The following is an 18,408-nucleotide window of genomic DNA, read 5'->3' as shown; positions in this document are numbered from 1 at the left end:
CCGCAGACTTCAGGTTGCACTGATGGCCATTACGAGACTGTGTAACAACATAATGATCAAGTATGAAAAAGCAGAGTTCTCCAGGTGCTGGAAAGATACCAGACATGTATGCAAAATTGGAGAGCAAGAGAGAAAGAGAAAGAGAGAGAGAGAGAGAGAGAGAGAGAGAGAGAGAGAGAGAGAGAGAGAGAGAAAACAGTGCCTGCACTGGGTCTAGACAGGAAAACCTAAATATCGGACATGGGTCATTGCAAATACGGCAGGTCAACTCGCCAAAAACGGGCATGACACAAACCAACCGTGTTGGGTGACTGAGACAAACACAAGCCAAAGCTGTTCATAAGACCATCGTGGCAATCAGCGGTCACACCACCAACTCCGGACTCTTGCTCCATTGGCGATGAAATCATTCGCAGGATGCTGCACCATTCACTTCACCCTTCCCGCACACCATCATCGCATCGGTCATTCGTAGCACACAGCAGCGACCACAGAGGCCACCAGTAGGACTTCGAATAGGCATGGCGTATGCGTAGTCCACTCTACCGTGTGCGCGGTACGTACCCTGCAACAGGGAAAGCTGTCCTGGCTAACACAAGACAACACCGGGCATGTTGATGAAAGACTGAGATAGGAACGGGGTATGGCGGGGCTGTCAACGCTGATGCGGTGTTACTGTTGCACTGGGCACAGCTAGATCATGGATTACCAACCCATCAAGCAAACAGGTCATGTGCGGACGGAAGCGGCGCCAGCCCGTCTGTAAAGGATGGCAATTGGCTGAGGTCTGGCAAATTCGCCAAATGCTTCTCGAGGTGAGAATGTACCTCAACGACATGATGAAGCCTCTTCTGATGTTCCTTTGAGTGCACAGGGAAAAACAAAACAAAGTAAGAGAGAGAGGGAGAGAGAGAGAGAGAGAGAGAGAGAGAGAGAGAGAGAGAGAGAGAGAGAGAGAGAGAGAGAAAGGGAGAGAGAGAGAGTGAGTGAGTGATGCGAGTATATATAGACCACATAACCATGTGCAAGTGAGAGACTACACGAGGGTGGCAACAACGGATGGAGTAGTTGTAAGTTACTAAATCTTGTAGGACGAAAAAGGGAAGAAAAGAAAGAAAGAACAGAGCAAAAGATAATAAAAAGAAGAGGAGAGAGCTGGAGAGACTGACAGAAAGCAAGAAAGAGAAAGAGAAAGAAAGAGGAGAGAGAGAGAGAGAGACTCACATCATGGAGTGCTTGCACACGGTCCTGCTGGGAAGATTGGTCCCTGATGAATGCCTGAAGGAGAGAAATGGCATGCTGCCGTTGACCCATTTCCTGGTCAAGACGCATGTTATAGCTGGATAGCAAACGACCAGCGTCCTCCACCTGTCTCTGAAGCTCTTCAGCAGCTTCTTGATCTACAAATAGTGTGGAGTTTGGATAACAAAGCAGTACAAAGATGTATTATAACCTTCTCTCTGTGGATATACCGTGTACTATTTGAGAACATAAGCCAACGCGTGCAACTGAGACAGTGCCGGGAAAGGGTAACACCCCCCCCCCCCCCCCGTGAACGTTATTATGATGTCATTGTACGGTAAAAACTGATGTCACAGACCTTACTGATGCGGTGCAACAACAGAGTCGCGGACCGATCGAGACTACCATGACCCCTATTCATAAGTTTGAAGGAGTTGAACTGCCATAGCTCATCGTCAAAAAATGAAGCGAGTGGTGAATTCCGCTGTCCAGAATAGCACACTCTGGTTTGCCCACTCTTGGTAGTATGCACGGAGCACATCCATTGTCGCATTGTCAGCAGCCAGCATGTTCAAGTCTTTGGTGCCCAGAACTGTACAGCGAGTGAGCGTGCACGTGAACCAGCACACTTACTTGTCTGTCTCCCCGCGAAAGACGAGAAAACAATGAAAACTAACGCAGATGTGCAGAGATAATATCTGTGCACATCTGATGTCATGAGCAAGACTGTGCACAGCCACGTGTCGTGTGTATGGCACAGAAAGGGTCGAGAAGCGACGCCTTGTCCACGACCAAGTACACGATTGCGCACGTCAGGCCAGTGCCGGGGCACATGTACATCGGAGAAGAAGAAAAAACAGTGCATTGGGGGGGGGGGGGGGGGTATGAGACTGAGAGTGGGTTTAGCATACTCACTATGCAGATTATCAACGTAAGCAGTGCTCTGTACTTCATCTGGGAGCGTGGCGATCTGCAGGCGTATCTGGTCATCTGCTGCTGTTGCCGTTTCCAGTTCCTGCAAGTGATGCAATAGCACGTCCGGCTGTGCAACACAGACAGCATAGGAATGCAGAAGGAGGAGAAGAAGCTTGCGACGGTTGCAATGGTACAATGGTACAATGGACACACACACACACACACACACACACATACACACATTCGCCCGTTCGTGAGTCACACTTGGTGTATACGCAATCATGACCGGTACACGTTGCACGTATTTCAAAACTAGAAATGCACGCCATCCAACCATGGGATCTTCTGAACAGCAGCACTCTGGTCGTATACTCACCTCTGGAACGTTAACCTTGACGGGCGGATGCTCAAACACCGGTGGTCTTCTGCGCGCATCCGAGTCAGCTGAGGATTTTCTCCTTTTCTTCTTCTTTGGTGCTTCTACTGGATCCGAATCTTGGCCTGAGCGAACACCACGGTGGGCAAAAGCAGAGCAAAGCCATGCGTCACTTAGAAGCGAGAAGACAAGCTAAAGACGTGGATGATACTGTTTAACATACACTGGTGTTACGAGAGAGAACTTATGACTATTCACTCCTAAATGAGCTATCCCGCAGTCACCTATACCGGCTGCCATAGCCCAGTGCATACTGTACTTGCTTCAGTCATTCACTCTTAAATGAGATATCCCGCAGTCACCTACACCGGCTGCCATAGCCCAGTGCATACTGTATGTATGTGCTTCAGTCGTTCACTTCGGATGTCTCCACGGTTCACGTGAGACTCGGCTGGACCAAGTTTTCTGCATCCGCAGGAACGCCACCACCCTCAAGGATCAACACGCATATGCAGCTCCTAAAGCAGTGGAAGGTGAGTTGATCACACCCACCACAAAGTGGTCAAAGGCGGTTCATCCATTATTTTCTGGTCACTCGGAAAACTACATAAAAGGATAAAACATGGATCAAGTGCCAATAGTCACATCACAAGGTTGACTGTAAGTGCCAACAGTCATCTTGAAAACCCGGCGTCTATAAGACTGGTGTGCTAGTAAGACTGTACGGTATGCGCACACTTACCTGCACACATCCGAAGCAGCACCAGCACGGAATCCGTCAGAACGGCACGGTCCTCCCAGATTTTCAGGATGCGATCGAGAGCATTGCGCATGGACGCGTCAGCAATCCTGAACAGAAAGATACATGTAGAGGCGAACACAATCGAACGTCACCCTATTACTTGACATCCAGAAAGAACATTCTCTCTCTCTCCCTCTCCCTCCCTCCCCCCCCCCCCCCTCTCTCTCTCTCTCTCTCTCTCTCTCTCTCTCCCTCGTGTATCTTTGATATTGCACTACTAGCTTGCAGTCAAAGTTATCCACAGATGTGAGAAATTAATTCTGGAAACCCTTTGTGACTTGGATGTTGTGTGGTGATGACAGTAGCATTATTATGGTATTCATCGCTGAAAGAAAAGTTTTGCCATTCTAAAGACTGAGACTACTAAGTTCTTACTGGTAGAGATCTTGAAACACTTCCTCCAAAACTTCGGAGAACTCCTTGCTGTATTCAGAGCCCTTCTTCTTGGAGTTTTGTAAGACATCATTGGCCAGGTACACAAACGTCAGTTTTCGGCCAGGAGGAGCTAGGTCGTGACAAATGGGATACAAGCAAACATGTGCAGACACACATAGGCACACACACAGAGGTGCAGAGCAAGGTAGAGAAACAAGAAAAGAAACAGAGCAAGACATCAATATTGTGCAATAAACAACTACTACTATAGGTGAAGTATTCTCGATGACAAACCACTCATGTAAACAGCAAGTAAAAGGCATTGGTGGACATGGTATTGTTGGTAGTGTCACGGGACACCAAGAGTAACGTTACATTACCAAGAGTGTGCAACTCCTATCTTGAGCTGCGATGGACTCACCCACGGTGGAGTTTTTTTAATGCGTAATTTGTTGGCGGACGCATGGGTCTACTGCCCGTTGTTCAGCTTGGACTACCATAGCTATGATGTAAAGGCTCTTTGCACTTTTGATCTTTGGCTCCGCATGATGGCATTAGCAGGCCAAATGGCAGGGAATGACTGATCCCATTAGAAACTCCGCCGTGGGCTGAGAGATCGTCGAGCTGGACAATTTTGGTATCGCCAATAGTGCTGGTGCACACTGAAGCGAACAGGTGACCTCATAATGAAATCCATTGCTGACATGATGAACAAATTGCAGCTAGCATGTTCCGCAATCCGGTAGCACTGTTGGGGATGATTTTCTACATGATTTCAATACATTAGGCGCGTTCCTTTACACACAATTCCGTCCATTCTGGAATTCCCTATGATCCATACATTGTTCGGTTACACAGATTTCTTTGTCAGAATCCACGGAAGCCAATTCCACCCGTTCCGCAGTGAAGGCGGAATTTCCAATTCTCCGGACAGAATTCGCCCACTTGGCGCACGCTTTCTTGACACGTGTATCTGCTGATTTCATTGTATACGTGAATCTCTTTCCACGTGCCACGCCTATAGTTTACCATGAGCACATGCAAAATAGATAATTCCCGTCATTCATTTAAGTGGCCGTAGTCCGCTCGTTCGAGAATTTTAAAATCTGGGTCCAGAATGTGTGAACCAAAAGATACAAATCGCCCCCCCCCCCCCCCCCAACAATAATTCTGGGGCTTGTCAATAGGACATTATGAACGCCCCAGAATTGGTATTGTAACTGTACGTGTCGATACAAGACTTTATACCTCATACCCGTCTATTGCACATACATGTACAGTACATCTTTACACTCGTCACTTCAGCTTCTGGCATGCATACATCCACTAAACATCCTCGACTCAACAGAGAAAGAAACCAGGTCAAGGGACATGTAACATAAATCCACCTACCTTTCTGTAGACAGCCTTTCCACATCAGTACTACTTGGCGAGCATGCTTTCTGTGGTGAATGAGCCACAGGGATAGCGTCTGTACACTCTGCTGCGAGCTAGTCAATTCGGAGAATTTCTTCTCCAACAAGGACTGAGTGAACGACATGCCAACATCGATTCTTTGGTTCGAGAGATGCTACAAATCCAGTCAAAGATAGTGCTGGTATACTAGATGCTTGTTACTGGTAACTGAATGGAATAATATGACCCACCAGACATCAGCCAGTACAGACAGTCTATTACTTAGCTAGCTATGAATGAGTAGTCCAAATAATTGGCCCAAAAATGAGAAAGGAAACGATGTCGATTTCGTGTCGCTGATCATGGTCATGATACGATCGAATGATGATCAGATGTGACGTCGACGTCGCGTGGATCCCAAAACTGAAAAACAAACAAAAAAAATCTGGCCAGATCGCGGTCTCGATCTCATCATCTACCTGCTACGTAATCACCTACTCTGCAGTATGTCACCAGTCCAGGTGACCCTGGCTTGAACTGAAGGCTTGATGTCCTCCGCGCCGGAGCTCCGGTTTTGAAGTAAGAATACTAATGTCTTGTAGAATAAGAAGTTCAAAATATCCTTCCAATCAGATCAACACCATACCACGTACCAGCATCTATTTCTATTTGTGGTAGATTCTACTTTACAAATTTACAGTGGGTGTGCCTGACTTGCGTTTCCCAAGGTACCTGCTGTCCCTGCTATTTCTCCTTCCATTGGGTTCGCACGATAATCAGTACCGCCCAAAGGTTCTCCAGTACGATGTCGTCAGTGCATTTGACGACAGAGAACGTGAGTGAAATCATTGAGGACATCGACACTTTCTTATTCGACTGTGACGGTAAGTGCTCCATGTCTGGAAAAGAAATGTATTCTGCAGCCTGTATGAAAAACTAAAACTAAAAGTGCATGCAATCATGTAGAACTATGGACTGCTGTGGGTGTGAAGCTTTTTGGGTTCCAGTGAACTAAGTCTTCTTTGTGCCGCGCGGTGTGGTGTGTGTGTGTGTGCGTGTGTGTGTGTGTGTGTGTGTGTGTGTGTGTGTGTGTGTGTGTGTGTGTGTGTGTGTGTGTGTATGCATGCAATCCCAGCCCAAGTTGCTATGGCTTCTGCTGTAGCATCGCTATCATCGCCTCTGGCGATGGGCATCAAATGGTCAATGGTGTATGCATGTGCGTGCGCAGGTGTTTGTGTGTGTACGTGCGTGTGTGTGGTGTGTGTGTGTGTGTGTATGCGCGCGTTGAGCACTCTCAAGTCTCAGCCTGCTGCATGGGTACATTTTGCATGGGATGGCGTGACGAATAGCTTGGTCATGCCGATTAACCTTCACTCGCTTCAGTGTCGATGCCAATGATCGCGACCCAAGTATGGGAGGTGGACCGGACCAAGGTCAACACAGGGCATTGGGTCCACCACAGCACATGCACATGCGGACGAAGGTCAACACAGGGCATTGGGTCCACCACAGCACATGCATTGATGTCCTAGGGTTCTGCACACATGTGTTTTTCTGTGCACTCCATGCTCTGATGCACGCAGGTGTGATATGGAAGGACACGGAGGTTATACCAGGCGTGCCAGAAGCATTGGACAGCCTAAGAAAGCGGGTAAGCTCATAGAATCGTGTAGCTAGACCACTAGTAACATAGTCGCTGAGCAAATAGGGTGCTGGCTACATATGCGCCAGAGAGTCTTTTGCATGCCACAGCGTTTCACCAAAGTGCCCAGCAAGTACCGGTAGTGTGTGTGTGTGTGTGTGTGTGTGTGTGTGTGTGTGTGTGTGTGTGTGTGTGTGTGTGTGTGTGTGTGTGTGTGTGTGTGTGGTGTGTGTGTGTGTGAGTATGAGTGTGAGTGTGTGTGAGTGTGTGTGTCTGTCTGTGTCTGTGTCTCTGTGTGTATGTAAGCTGTTGAATGGTGCAATCCCAGCACAAGCTGCTATGGCTTTTGCTGTAGCATCGCTGTGATCGCCTCCGGTGATGGGCGTCAAGTGGTGTGTGTGTGTGTGTGTATGGCGTATGGCAGAACGGGAGGCATTGCACACTGATCTAAATTCACGGGCAAACTGATCGTCCTGGCGACCATGGGCAATCCATGCTGCATAGGCATCATTTCTACGCTTCAGCAGTGGGTCCAGGGTGTCACTACTGTCAACGTACCGGGCTCGAGCGAGCTGCAGTGACATTCGATGAAGTTGCCTCCGAGTTTGGACTGACAGTTAGTCTCTCCAAGACCAAGTTCATGGTGATCGGCAGAGACATTTCTGATGCGGACCTCGCCCCTGTTTGTGTTGGTTCGAACCAGATCGAGTGCGTAACGGAGTTTCGCTACCTTGGGTCGATCATCGATACGTCTGGCCGGTGTTCGATTGACATCTCCTCCAGAATTGCGGCTGCTTCCCGTGCGTTTGGCTCCCTGCGGAAGCCAGTTTTCAACAACCACCATCTGTCCGTCCGCACCAAGAAGAATATCTTCAATGCGTGCGTTGTCACCATTCTGCTGTACGGAGCTGAGTGCTGGGTACCCCTCCAAGCCGACATCCGGAGGCTCTCCACGTTCTACATGCAGTGTCTGCGTACCGTTCTTGGCATAACAAGGTTAGACGCCTGGCAAGAGCGGATCAGCAATGATCAGTTGCTGGAAATGTGGGGCGACAAGCGCCCACTTGCTGTCCGGATTCGCCAGCGACGACTTGAGTGGCTGGGTCATGTTGCTCGCATGCCACCAGAGCGCATTCCGAAGATTCTGTTGTTCGGTCTGCTCCCACCCCGCCGTCCACCTGGCGGTCCACGCAAACACTGGAAGGACTGCATTAGTGCAGACCTGAAGGCCCTGAATGCTGTGGAGGGATGGTACGATCTGGTAGATACTCGCCCCGACTGGCGCCGCATGTACCGCTGTTTCGAGCCCGAACCGTCCACACCTAATGTCCATTGCCAAGTATGTGATCGATACTTCTCTCGCCCATCAGATGAGAAGCGTCACAAATGCTTGGCAGAACGGCAGAAACCAGTGTGCAATCAGGCTGGCGCTTGCCAATGTCGTCTCTGCCAACGTTGGTTCCGCAGCCCCGGTGGATTGGCTACCCATCGGTGCGATCACGGACCTGCTCCCAACATCGAGCACCCCGGCAACCCGGTCACTCCTCAGTGCAGTACCTGCCACCGGAGTTTCAAGTCCAGCAGCGGCTTGGCCAGACACAAGTGCGACCGCACGAAACGAAGGACAGTGTCGGAAAGGGCCGACTTCCCGTTTGAGTGCCCTTGCCAAAGGAAGTTCTGACTACGTCACCATCTAGTGCGCCATCAGAAGTGCTGCTCCTCAGCCTCTTCCACCCCTCTCCCCTGACGGGGACCGTGTAACCTATCAAGGCAACGTGTATCAAGGTCAAGGTGTTATGTACTCATGGTTCTGTCTATACTGGTTACCGCGACAAGTGTAGTATGGGCTGTGCAGAGGTAACTGTCTGGTTTCTTTGGCATTTCTGGAGCATGGTGCACACGTGAGATTCTAGTACATCCACGGTACACAGTGTGACACGATTTCATAATAATACTGTATGCAGTGTGGTGTCTATACAATGGCGATGTGTTTAATTGTCTCCTCCCTCTCCCGTGCACACAGGGCAAACGAGTGCTGTTCGTGTCGAACAATAGCACACGCACACGGCCAGAGTACACGGCCAAAATGGCCAAGATGGGAATCAGCGCCAAGCCGGTGAGTGAGTGTTAATGCTCCATTCCGCGGAATGGGGTCTCGTGAGACCTTCCACGTCTGCCCAACCTGTAGCTTCTGCCGAATGCAAGCTTATTTCATGCTCGATGTACCCGGTTGCGATACTGGTAATGTGTAAATACTACGATCATAGCCGTATCAATGATATTGTGCCAGGGCACTGCTCTATTGATTTGAGATGCTTTAACGCCACAGCTCAGAGTTGAAATGGGTACCGGTTGACGTTACTGTACCGCATACAGTAAAACATGTCAGGGCGACCACTCTGATAAGGCGACCACCCATCTCACAAGACCACTACAACTAGGACGAAGGGTTTGTTTCTAGTCAAATGACCCTGGATAAGGCGACCACCTGATTTTTTTTTGAAGGTCTCTTGAGCGGTCGCCTTAGACAGGTTCTACTGCACGCTGTGCATCCAGTGTGCGCACAGTGCACGGCGGTCACGACTCGCCCATCCTTCCCACGGCCATCGCATGACCGCCGTGTTGGTATCCAAGCGGTGAAGTGCTCGTGCTCTTCATTATGGCAAATGCTAAAATTAACAGCATATTACTGAGAGTGTGCTGCAAAAAAAAACACCGCTAGCTCACCCGACAGCTTTCTTCACTACTGTATTTTGAACTATTTTCCGGAGTAAAATGCACTGGAATGTAAGCTAAACCTGGATTTTTGTCACTAAATATAGCCGTGGTTGGCTATAAAAACCCTGCAATCGCGGCCCCGGTATCGCCACGCAAAGTGGTCATTGGCTACCCCAGCCATGTATTGCTTGGAATAAAATAAAATAAATAAATACAGGCATCTACCCTGTAGATCACGGTTCATTTGATCATCGTAGTATAAGCTGCACTGACTTTTTTTGGGGTGAATTCCAAGTGTTTAAAGTGCAGCTTATGCTCCGGAGAATGCGGTGCTTGTTTTAGTGATGTGGTCATCTCTTTCATCTTGGATTGGTGTCCTCGTTCCTTTCTTCAGGAGGAGGTGTTCGGCACAGCGTATGCCACAGCTCACTACCTGCAGAAGCATTCCAAGGGCAAGGTGTACGTCGTGGCCGGCGAGCCGCTAAAGAAGGAACTGGATGCCCGCAACGTTCCATGCTTCGGACCTGGAGTGAGTTTGTGTGTGTGTGTGGGGGGGGGGGGGGTGCGTGCGCGTGTGTGTTGTTCTAGTTCATCCACCTTCTGCGACGTATGATACCGGTATCTGTTGACCCCATGTGATGAACATGTGCAAAATACCCTGCCACGCAAACTGCATTAAATTTTTAAAACAATACAGTGAAACCTGGTACAACAAGAGACCTTCAAAATGTGGTCGCTGTGTCCTTGTCCAGGGTCATTTGACTGGAAACGAAGCCTTCGTCCTATTTGTAGTGATCCTCTGAGGCAGGTCACTGGTGGTCGCCTTGACAGGTTTTCGGACTTTTCACTGCATGTGTGTGCGCTTGTTCATTGGCAAAGTCACATGCATCCCAGCGTGTACATGTATAGACCAACGTTTTTATGACAGGTGTTGTGACTGTATTTTATCACCGCAAGACTGTACCCTTGGTCATCGGCACGGTCACATGTATCTAGCGTGTACTGTAAAACATGTAATTTTAGGTGCATTGAAATTTCGGTGCCAGGGACCTGCCAGGTTTCAGGTGTAATGTAGAATTAGGTGACTGGCGTTCCCTTCACATACAGTGCATACTCTAGTGCCTTTTAGGTGTAATTTAAATTTAGGTGCCTGGTTTCTCTACCGAAATCACCGAAACTTATATGTTTTACAGTATGTTGATGTTATTTTAACTGTGTATTTCCTCACAGCTGGACCCAGTGGATGACGAGGGAGTGCGTGCGCTGCCATCTCATCTCACCACGCTGCCGCTCGACCCGGAGGTGAGTACAACCGTGCTCGGTGCAGCTGGTGCGGTGTGTCCACCATATTGTATTCATGGGGTACAGCGGAGGGAGCCGTAATTTCAGGAGCATGTTCTTCTTTCCTCGTCCTCCTGCCTGCATATGAGGTTGGGGCGGGGGCACATTTATATGAGGAGGTGGGGGGGGGGGGGGTGTAGCACATTAAATAGCATAATTATGACGTGGGGGGAGGGGATACGTTTACACTCATACTTTGTTTATCCGGGTGGTTTGGGACTCGGCACTGCCCGTAATTTTGAAATGTTCGTAACTCTTAATCACGCCCGTTTTGACGGAGAGAGGTCAGAGATGTGACGTGACAATGTTTCCGCGAAAAGTGACAAAGGGTCATCAGTATTTCCACGAAAACTTGCCCAAATTGTGCCCAGTAGACCAAAGTGCATATTACTTCAGTGTCTGGATAACTGTGGTATGAGTGTGACTGGGGTTCACAGGATCCGGGAGGGAGGTTGCACAGTTATGAGCTGTGGGAGGGAGCATTTATATGAGGCTGGGAGAGAGTAACACATTTTGTATGAGGGGGGGGGGGGGGTACCACATTTGCCTGTACAGTTGAGCCTATCCCATAGTAACGTTACAGCTTCAGGAACCGGACTCGACACAGTTCCTGTTCTTTCCCAGGCTGGTAACTTAATCTCGAATTCTTGCATTTGGTTTTGAAATTAATGACATCGGGAGTCCACGAAAAATGGTTCCTGGGTATTACTGTAAACTCTATTATTTTAATGAGGCGCATTTTTTACAGTATTGGATCCACTCTGCCCACAGCACAGTGCAATGTGTGGTGGGCATGCCCATCGTGTCATGTGCAGGTGTGATTTTTTCCAGGAATGGGCACCCGACCAGAGGGCCCAGGCTGTCAAAGAAAGCCACCCAAACATGCATGGATCCATATAGAAACTGGATCCAAGTGGATCCGAAAGTCAGCGTTGTCTTGACTCCATTCAGGCTGTGAGGTATCACTTTCAAGCCCTGTTCCGGCTTTGCTCTTATCAATGTCTTCCGCTGCTGTGCTGCTTTCAGGTCAAGACAGTGTGTGTCGGTTATGATCCACATCTGAATATTATCAAGCTGACCAAGGCCATCAACTACCTGCAAGATCCCGACTGCCTGTTCGTCGGTACCAACACCGATCGGAGCCTGCCGAATCCCACCAGTCGCCTCATTGCCGGTTAGTTTGTGTGGATTTTGATTTGGCGATTTTGTGCGTACAGTACTTGAGTATGGGACTTGCTCCTAATATACGCTTGTAGTGCACTTGCACACGCACACACGCATGCAAGCACGCACGCAGGCATACACACACACACACGCACACGCACGCACACACACACACACACACACACACACACACACACACACACACACACACACACGTGCATATATGTTTTCCTTGGGAGAATCTGCGGCGTATTTGATTCAGCAACTCCGGTTCTATAGCTGATCGCATCCAGTGGGTCTTTGCAATCCCACTCGACCTCCAACTGCAAAGAAAGATTATTGATGATACCACCACAGCCCTGGTTTTCTTGCAGCTGGTGGTGTTGCCTGGCTACTGAACTCAACCCTACTTCTGCACGATCATGTTGTTGTCGGTTTCAGCCAGGTTATTATCTGGAGCAGGTCTAGCAGCGCTTAGTGCACAAACTTGCTTCATCAACACTCTTTTGTCACCGATTTGAAGTCGCGCTTTGAGCCTGATGCAGCCTAAAACGATCAGGTTTGAAAAGCCCAGGTCTCAAGTATTTCTGAATGTACGGTAGAATTGTCTTTGTCTGGCTGCTGTTGTGTCCTTCCAGGAACGGGCTGTTTCGTGGAGTTTGTGGCAAGGACGGCCAACCGCGAGCCGACCTACGTGGGCAAGCCGTTCACGCCGATATTTGACTGCATCTGCGAGGAGTGCTCTGCAGCAGGGTAAGTGATAACACTGAGAACCTATCCAGATACAGTACTGTAAAGAGAGAAATTTTCGCTAGAGATTATATTTCGCTATTTTCGCGACCATCACACATTCGCGAATATAAATCGTCGCACACTGCTCTGTACATTGACTGCAGACAGTACAAGATCCAAATGAAGAGATAAAATCGCAAAAGTTTCTCGTCATGAACGAACACAATTCTTGACAACGCGAACTTTGCGTGCCGCAAAAATTTATCGCTTTTAATACAGTACATGACAGTAGACTGATAGTCTGACAGTGCTCGGGGTGATCACTTTGTTCAAGTGATCCAAAAGTGCATAATTGTTCCGGGGAAACGGTGCTTCATTCGGTGACGCACGCATCACTGTCTTGTGCATCACGTTGTTCTCCTCGTGCTGTGCTCAAACACTTGTACTTCAAAGTAATTTGTTTCTCTTTCTGTGTTTTCTCCCCCGCAGGCAACCAATTGATCCTGCCCGGACATGTATGATCGGTGACAAGTAAGTCGTGTCTGTGTGGCTTGATTGCGCAATCGGAACGCTTTGTTGGCTTGTATCAGTGGAGTCTTGCGCCATGCCCATTGCTGTCTGTTGCGGACAAGTCTTTTAAATTGTGTGCATGATAGTGCAGCCAGAAACAGTAAATTATGTGAGTGTATTATAAGACTTACAATGCATTAATCTGTCGCTTCTGGATGCTGTGCAATCTGCTTCTGATAGAGCTGCTTGGCTCGAAATTGTTAACAGATGCGTTGACCTCATGCAATGAGTGAAATGCGAACTGTCATTATTATTATTATTATTATTATACAAGAAGTGCACTATGCATTTGCTAGTATTTCGCCGGAAGTGCATTGGTAGGAGCATAGCTGAGCACTTGGCTGGGCACGCTATATGTTTGCCCGCTTCACTGTGGACCGGTCACTGGTTAACCGCTAGCAGTTACTCACTGTTTTATAGGTGGACTTGGACTGAAACCGGCAGTGTGATGGCACGATGTTGCAGTGCTCTGTGATCAGAATTCAAAAAGAACTATGCAAGATCAGCGTGGAGCTTGTGCCAGAATGCGAGTGACAGTCGATTATGTGTGGCCACGTAAACGCGTAATCTGCGGGAAACAGACTAGGAAGCTCTGTAGTAATTCTTGCTTGCATGTTAATGCTGGTATTGATACAGTGATAATATTAATAATCCCATTGCCAAATATGGGAGGTATGAGTAATGCATGTGAGTACGCTGGGATCAGGGATGCACTGTTCAACACCCCCAGACGACCATGCCCAGGTGTCTATGTGGAGTGCTCGCGGTACAAATAACGTCATTACGCAATGGGCTAATACTAGTTTTTGTGCCACTTTCCAACCGCCTCTCTACAGCCCGCTGACGGACATTCCGTTTGGCAACCGTCACGGCATGAAAACCCTACTGGTGTTCACAGGCCATGGCACGAGAGAAGACCTGGAGTCGTTGGCAGCTGAGGACGATCGGCGGCCGACGTACTTCACCGACACCGCTGCTGTTCTGTCGTGCAGCTAAGTGCTGGTGTTGGCTCTTCCAGTGTACACCTGTGTGCGTGTGTGTGTGTGTGTGTGCGTGAGAGACCAATGTGCTCTCCTAGAATTCTGTGTTGATCTACTAATGGCCGCGTGGGATCATGCACCGGAATCAGATTGTCTACATCTAACTAGACTATGTACTATTCAGGCCTTATCAGCGCTGACTAGGGACTTGTTGCCAGAAGACTTCTCCTGTTGATTTTTGAGGCTGGACGTATACTGGCCCTGTGCACTGCCATGCCCCCTGCTCACGGCTGCAGGTCATGTGACTGATCTAGCTGTTCCTGACGGACTATGCTGCACGTCCTGCCCGTCATGTGTGTACCCTCACTGCACACACGCACGCACACACCCACCCCCTCACTGCACGCACATACGCACGCCACACCCCACCCCCTCACTGCACACACACGCACGCACCCCACCCCACCCCCCTCACTGCACACACACACATGCACGCATACACACTGGGGATGTTGCTCCGATACATATGCTCTGCAAGGCCATCGCCGCCACATGTGACTCTGTGTGTGTGTCACTGTGTGTGTGTGTGTGTGTGTGTGTGTGTGTGTGTGTGTGTGTGTGTGTGTGTGTGTGTGTGTGTGTGTGTGTGTGTGTGTGTGTGCGCGCGCGTGCGTGTGTTGAATGGTGTAATCCCAGCACAAGTTGCTATGTCTAAAACATAGCTGTTCGCTATCATCGCTCCCGCGATGGGCATGTCTGAGGTCTGAGGTGTGTGTGTGTGTGTATAAGCATAGGGCAGCACTTGTCTTACTACATTTGATTTTATTCCACACTCACACACTACGAATCATGTAACTTATTCACGCAAGCTGGTGGTCATTTATTTTATTAGGTTTTTCAGTAGACATGTACATTTGGTACACTTTTCAGACTGATTTCATGATTTATTTTCAAGTTACAGTATTGACTCGCACAGCGGGTCAGTAGCACTAGTACTAGCACATGCAGTAGTAAGATATCCTGGCTGCACTGAGTAACGTTGCTCTGCTGTCTGACTGAGCATGGCCCTTGAGCTCATGTGATTACGCCCTGGAGGTCCTCCCTGGTCCATGCACGGACTGTAATGCCGCAGTGAACTAGTACATCAAAAACTTAACTCGTGTAGTGTGCTCACTCGAAGGCAGGGGGTGGGGGCAGGTGTGATTCTCTGATCTTCTGCTTTGTTTCTTTTAGAATTTCATCCTGCCCCCCCCCCCCCTTACCCATCTGGAATCTGACGCACTGCATGCAGTGTCTAACCAGAGCCTGATTACCGGCCACTTTATATAATAAGTCACTCAAGTAAATTTATAAAGTTAGCTAGTAGAACAGAACAACTAGGGCAATTGAGGCTTGTTTGCTGCTACTTCACGTTTCATGCTCTTGCAATCATCAGGCAACATGAAGATTGGGTGCCGACCATGCCGGTATATATGCCAGGAGAGGGTGGTATGAAAGCTGTGTGAGAATGTGGGGCTAGCGGTGTTACTTTACAGGAGGCTGTTTGCAGAGTGTGTGGTTGTTGAAGGCAGGGGCTAGCAGTGCAATGTTAGTGCACAATGTGTGGCTGGTGTGGGCAGGTGGTGGTGAGCAATGTGTGTGGATGTTGTAGGCAGGAGGCTATAGAGCTAGCAGTGTGATATTAGCGCAGTGTACATGTATATGGCTGGTGTGGGCAGGGTGTTATGAGCAAGGTGTGTGAACGTAAATGGTGTAGGCAGGAGGCTGTGGAGACATATTTAGGTGATACCGTGGTATTTTGGAGATACTTGTTCTCATGTCGGCACTTGGACACCATTTCCGAGCGCTTGTTTAGGCTGGATGGTGACCCTAGCGTGCTCAGGAGCATACTCCAACATCACAAAGCGGTGTTCCCTCTGTACCAGAGAAAAGTACCACATCCTGAACATGCTAGGGTCACCATCCAGCCTCAACAAACGCTCGGAAATGGTGTCCAAGTGCCGACACGAGAACAAGTATCTCCAAAATACCACGGTATCACCTAAATATGTCTCCACAGCCTCCTGCCTACACCATTCACGTTCACACACCTTGCTCATAACACCCTGCCCACACCAGCCATATACATGTACACTGCGCTAATATCACACTGCTAGCTCTATAGCCTCCTGCCTACAACATCCACACACATTGCTCACCACCTCCTGCCCACACCAGCCACACATTGTGCACTAACATTGCACTGCTAGCCCCTGCCTTCAACAACCACACACTCTGCAAACAGCCTCCTGTAAAGTAACACCGCTAGCCCCACATTCTCACACAGCTTTTCATACCACCCTCTCCTGGCATATATACCGGCATGGTCGGCACCCAATCTTCATGTTCCCTGATGATTGCAAGAGCATGAAACTTGAAGTAGCAGCAAACAAGCCTTGATTGTCCTTGTTGTTCTGTTCTGTATTGCGCTCTGCCTCCACGGTGTTGAGCACTGTCAGCACACTGGGTACATCCTCCGGTAAAGTTAGCTACAGTCCATTTCAAAACTATAGACGCGTAGGGTTTTTGAAATATTTCAAATTTGGCTGGACCTTTTTGAGAATAGTTTTCGGAATATTGCTCAGGATCGTTCCACAATTACTCTCATATAGTTTCTAAACGATTGGATAATAGACGCCCAATTTGGAAAAAATTATGCACAAAGTGATCACAGATTTTATGTGGTATAGATGCTCGCATAACGGTGTTTTGCCTAGGTACGCGTCTATAGTTTTGAAATGGACTGTAGTACTACACCGTGGCAATCGCAATGGCATGCCAGTGCTTATTTTTAAGGTGGCAGTCTGGGTTCGCGGCCCGACCGCATGAACACAGCCGTAACTTCCATAATAATTGATGAATTTTGCTCAAATCTTGACCACATACCCAGTGTATTTCACTAAGTCCAATGAAGTATAAATCAAGCTCACACATGGGAATCCGCAGACACAATAGTCAAATCTGCGATTATGCCGTACCACCAATACCTTAGACGCAATATGCAAACGCAGAAAGAAGCTGGGTAGAAACTGAGTGCTCCACAGGATTTCCTTCACATATACCTAGGTGCTAAGTGGAGCGGAATTTTGAAATCATATTCAGAACAAAGTACTCAAGCTGTCAAACAAAAATCATGCAATCGCGCAAAATTTAGGTCCTCGATCAGTAGCACTTTACTCAAAGCTCCTAGACAAATATAAAAATCCATGACACTTAGCACCTTGATAAATGCTCACAGTTTCCAAAAATGTATGGTTTATGGGGTCTGTGACTTACAGGTTCTTCGCTACGCTGTCTAAGAGGTACGGGACTCAGTGGAAAATGGAGAAAAAAGTGCTCTGTGCAAGTACCGATGGAGGTATGTCTGTCCAACTAGAACTTACTAGAACTTAGTCGAAGCCACCAGCTTCATATGTCAAACCTTCTTCCTCTTGCTGCTCATCCTGGATGCCCTTCCTGATCCTCCTTCGCTTCTTTCGTGACCTCTTCCCTTCTTCTGACTTCTTTCTGGCAGCATGTGCCTGTCTCTCACGGTCTAGCAGCTTGATGAGACGTGTCGTATGGTGTCCAGTAGGGAGGCCCATCTCGTCCAGAACGCGTTTCACTGCCACACCTCCATCATTGAACCAGGCCACGGCCAGGTAGACGCACATCTGGACAGTGGGAGCGGATGCAAAGCCTGTCTTTGGACACAACTGCCACACGAGTCCATTGAACGCTTCGTTGCGATTCTGCGTAGCACCCTTCTGGCAGCGCTCGAGCAAACTCCGGTCGGACAACCGAATGTAGACCGGCTTCAGTTCCTTCCATACTGCCTCTGGCAGGATATTGTGGTGGGCGTAGACATCACCACCTGCCTGTTGCTGCTGCCATCTACACCAGCTGTTAATTCCAGGCGGACAATACTGGTGCTGAGGTTTACTGTCGCTGGATGCACGATGCATGAGGGATGCCCATATGGCCCTGGCCATGGCTTGCAAGTCTCCGCTGTTGTTCCGCACAGCCATGCCATAGTAGGCTTGCAGCTTGTCGATCATGGCATCCGTGAGGCGACCACGTCCGCCTATAGTGCGCCCATCAGCAAGCTTCTTGCCCGCAAGGTTTTTCTTCAGCTTTC

At 48.8% G+C, this 18,408-nt stretch overlaps 2 protein-coding genes across 3 annotated transcripts; one reads left to right on the top strand and one right to left on the bottom strand.

Annotated features, from left to right (window-relative positions):
- Positions 1–104: 104 nt before the first annotated feature.
- On the bottom strand, positions 105–5,398 carry LOC135816815 (regulation of nuclear pre-mRNA domain-containing protein 1B-like). The gene is made up of 7 exons (XM_065329919.1): positions 5,103–5,398; positions 3,711–3,840; positions 3,276–3,382; positions 2,534–2,658; positions 2,158–2,284; positions 1,225–1,400; positions 105–860 (listed from the first exon to the last, which is right to left on the bottom strand). The coding sequence occupies exons 1-7, from the start codon at positions 5,248–5,250 to the stop codon at positions 717–719; spliced, it is 957 nt and encodes a 318-aa protein (XP_065185991.1). The 5' UTR covers positions 5,251–5,398; the 3' UTR covers positions 105–716.
- A 14-nt stretch (positions 5,399–5,412) lies between these two features.
- On the top strand, positions 5,413–15,285 carry LOC135816826 (glycerol-3-phosphate phosphatase-like). 2 transcript variants are annotated; one of them, XM_065329932.1, is made up of 10 exons: positions 5,413–5,684; positions 5,886–5,989; positions 6,689–6,756; positions 8,771–8,863; positions 9,860–9,994; positions 10,696–10,767; positions 11,833–11,980; positions 12,609–12,723; positions 13,192–13,233; positions 14,109–15,285. In XM_065329932.1, exons 2-10 carry the CDS (start codon positions 5,911–5,913, stop codon positions 14,266–14,268), a joined length of 912 nt encoding a protein of 303 aa, XP_065186004.1. In that variant the 5' UTR covers positions 5,413–5,684; positions 5,886–5,910; the 3' UTR covers positions 14,269–15,285. The 2 variants fall into 2 exon arrangements, with proteins under 2 accessions (XP_065186004.1, XP_065186002.1); XM_065329930.1 differs by having other exon boundaries at positions 5,834–5,989.
- Positions 15,286–18,408: the final 3,123 nt, after the last annotated feature.

This window comes from Sycon ciliatum, chromosome 1 (genome assembly GCF_964019385.1).
Source record: "Sycon ciliatum chromosome 1, ocSycCili1.1, whole genome shotgun sequence".
Lineage (NCBI taxonomy): Eukaryota > Metazoa > Porifera > Calcarea > Leucosolenida > Sycettidae > Sycon > Sycon ciliatum.
The sequence above is the reverse complement of the archived record's forward strand: the minus strand, read 5'-3'. Positions and strand labels throughout refer to the sequence as shown.

Bases quoted from the DNA above. Each gene is read 5' to 3' on its own strand.
- LOC135816815 (XM_065329919.1), bottom strand. From the start codon at position 5,250: ATGTCGTTCACTCAGTCCTTGTTGGAGAAGAAATTCTCCGAATTGACT. The intron at 3,383-3,710 runs GTAAGAACTTAG...CTTTCTGTTCAG, and splicing joins GTGTTTCAAGATCTCTACCA to GATTGCTGACGCGTCCATGC. The intron at 2,285-2,533 runs GTGAGTATACGA...TGTGTTGCACAG, and splicing joins TCAAGGTTAACGTTCCAGAG to CCGGACGTGCTATTGCATCA.
- LOC135816826 (XM_065329932.1), top strand. From the start codon at position 5,911: ATGTCGTCAGTGCATTTGACGACAGAGAACGTGAGTGAAATCATTGAG. The intron at 8,864-9,859 runs GTGAGTGAGTGT...TCCTTTCTTCAG, and splicing joins TGGGAATCAGCGCCAAGCCG to GAGGAGGTGTTCGGCACAGC. The intron at 10,768-11,832 runs GTGAGTACAACC...TGCTGCTTTCAG, and splicing joins CGCTGCCGCTCGACCCGGAG to GTCAAGACAGTGTGTGTCGG.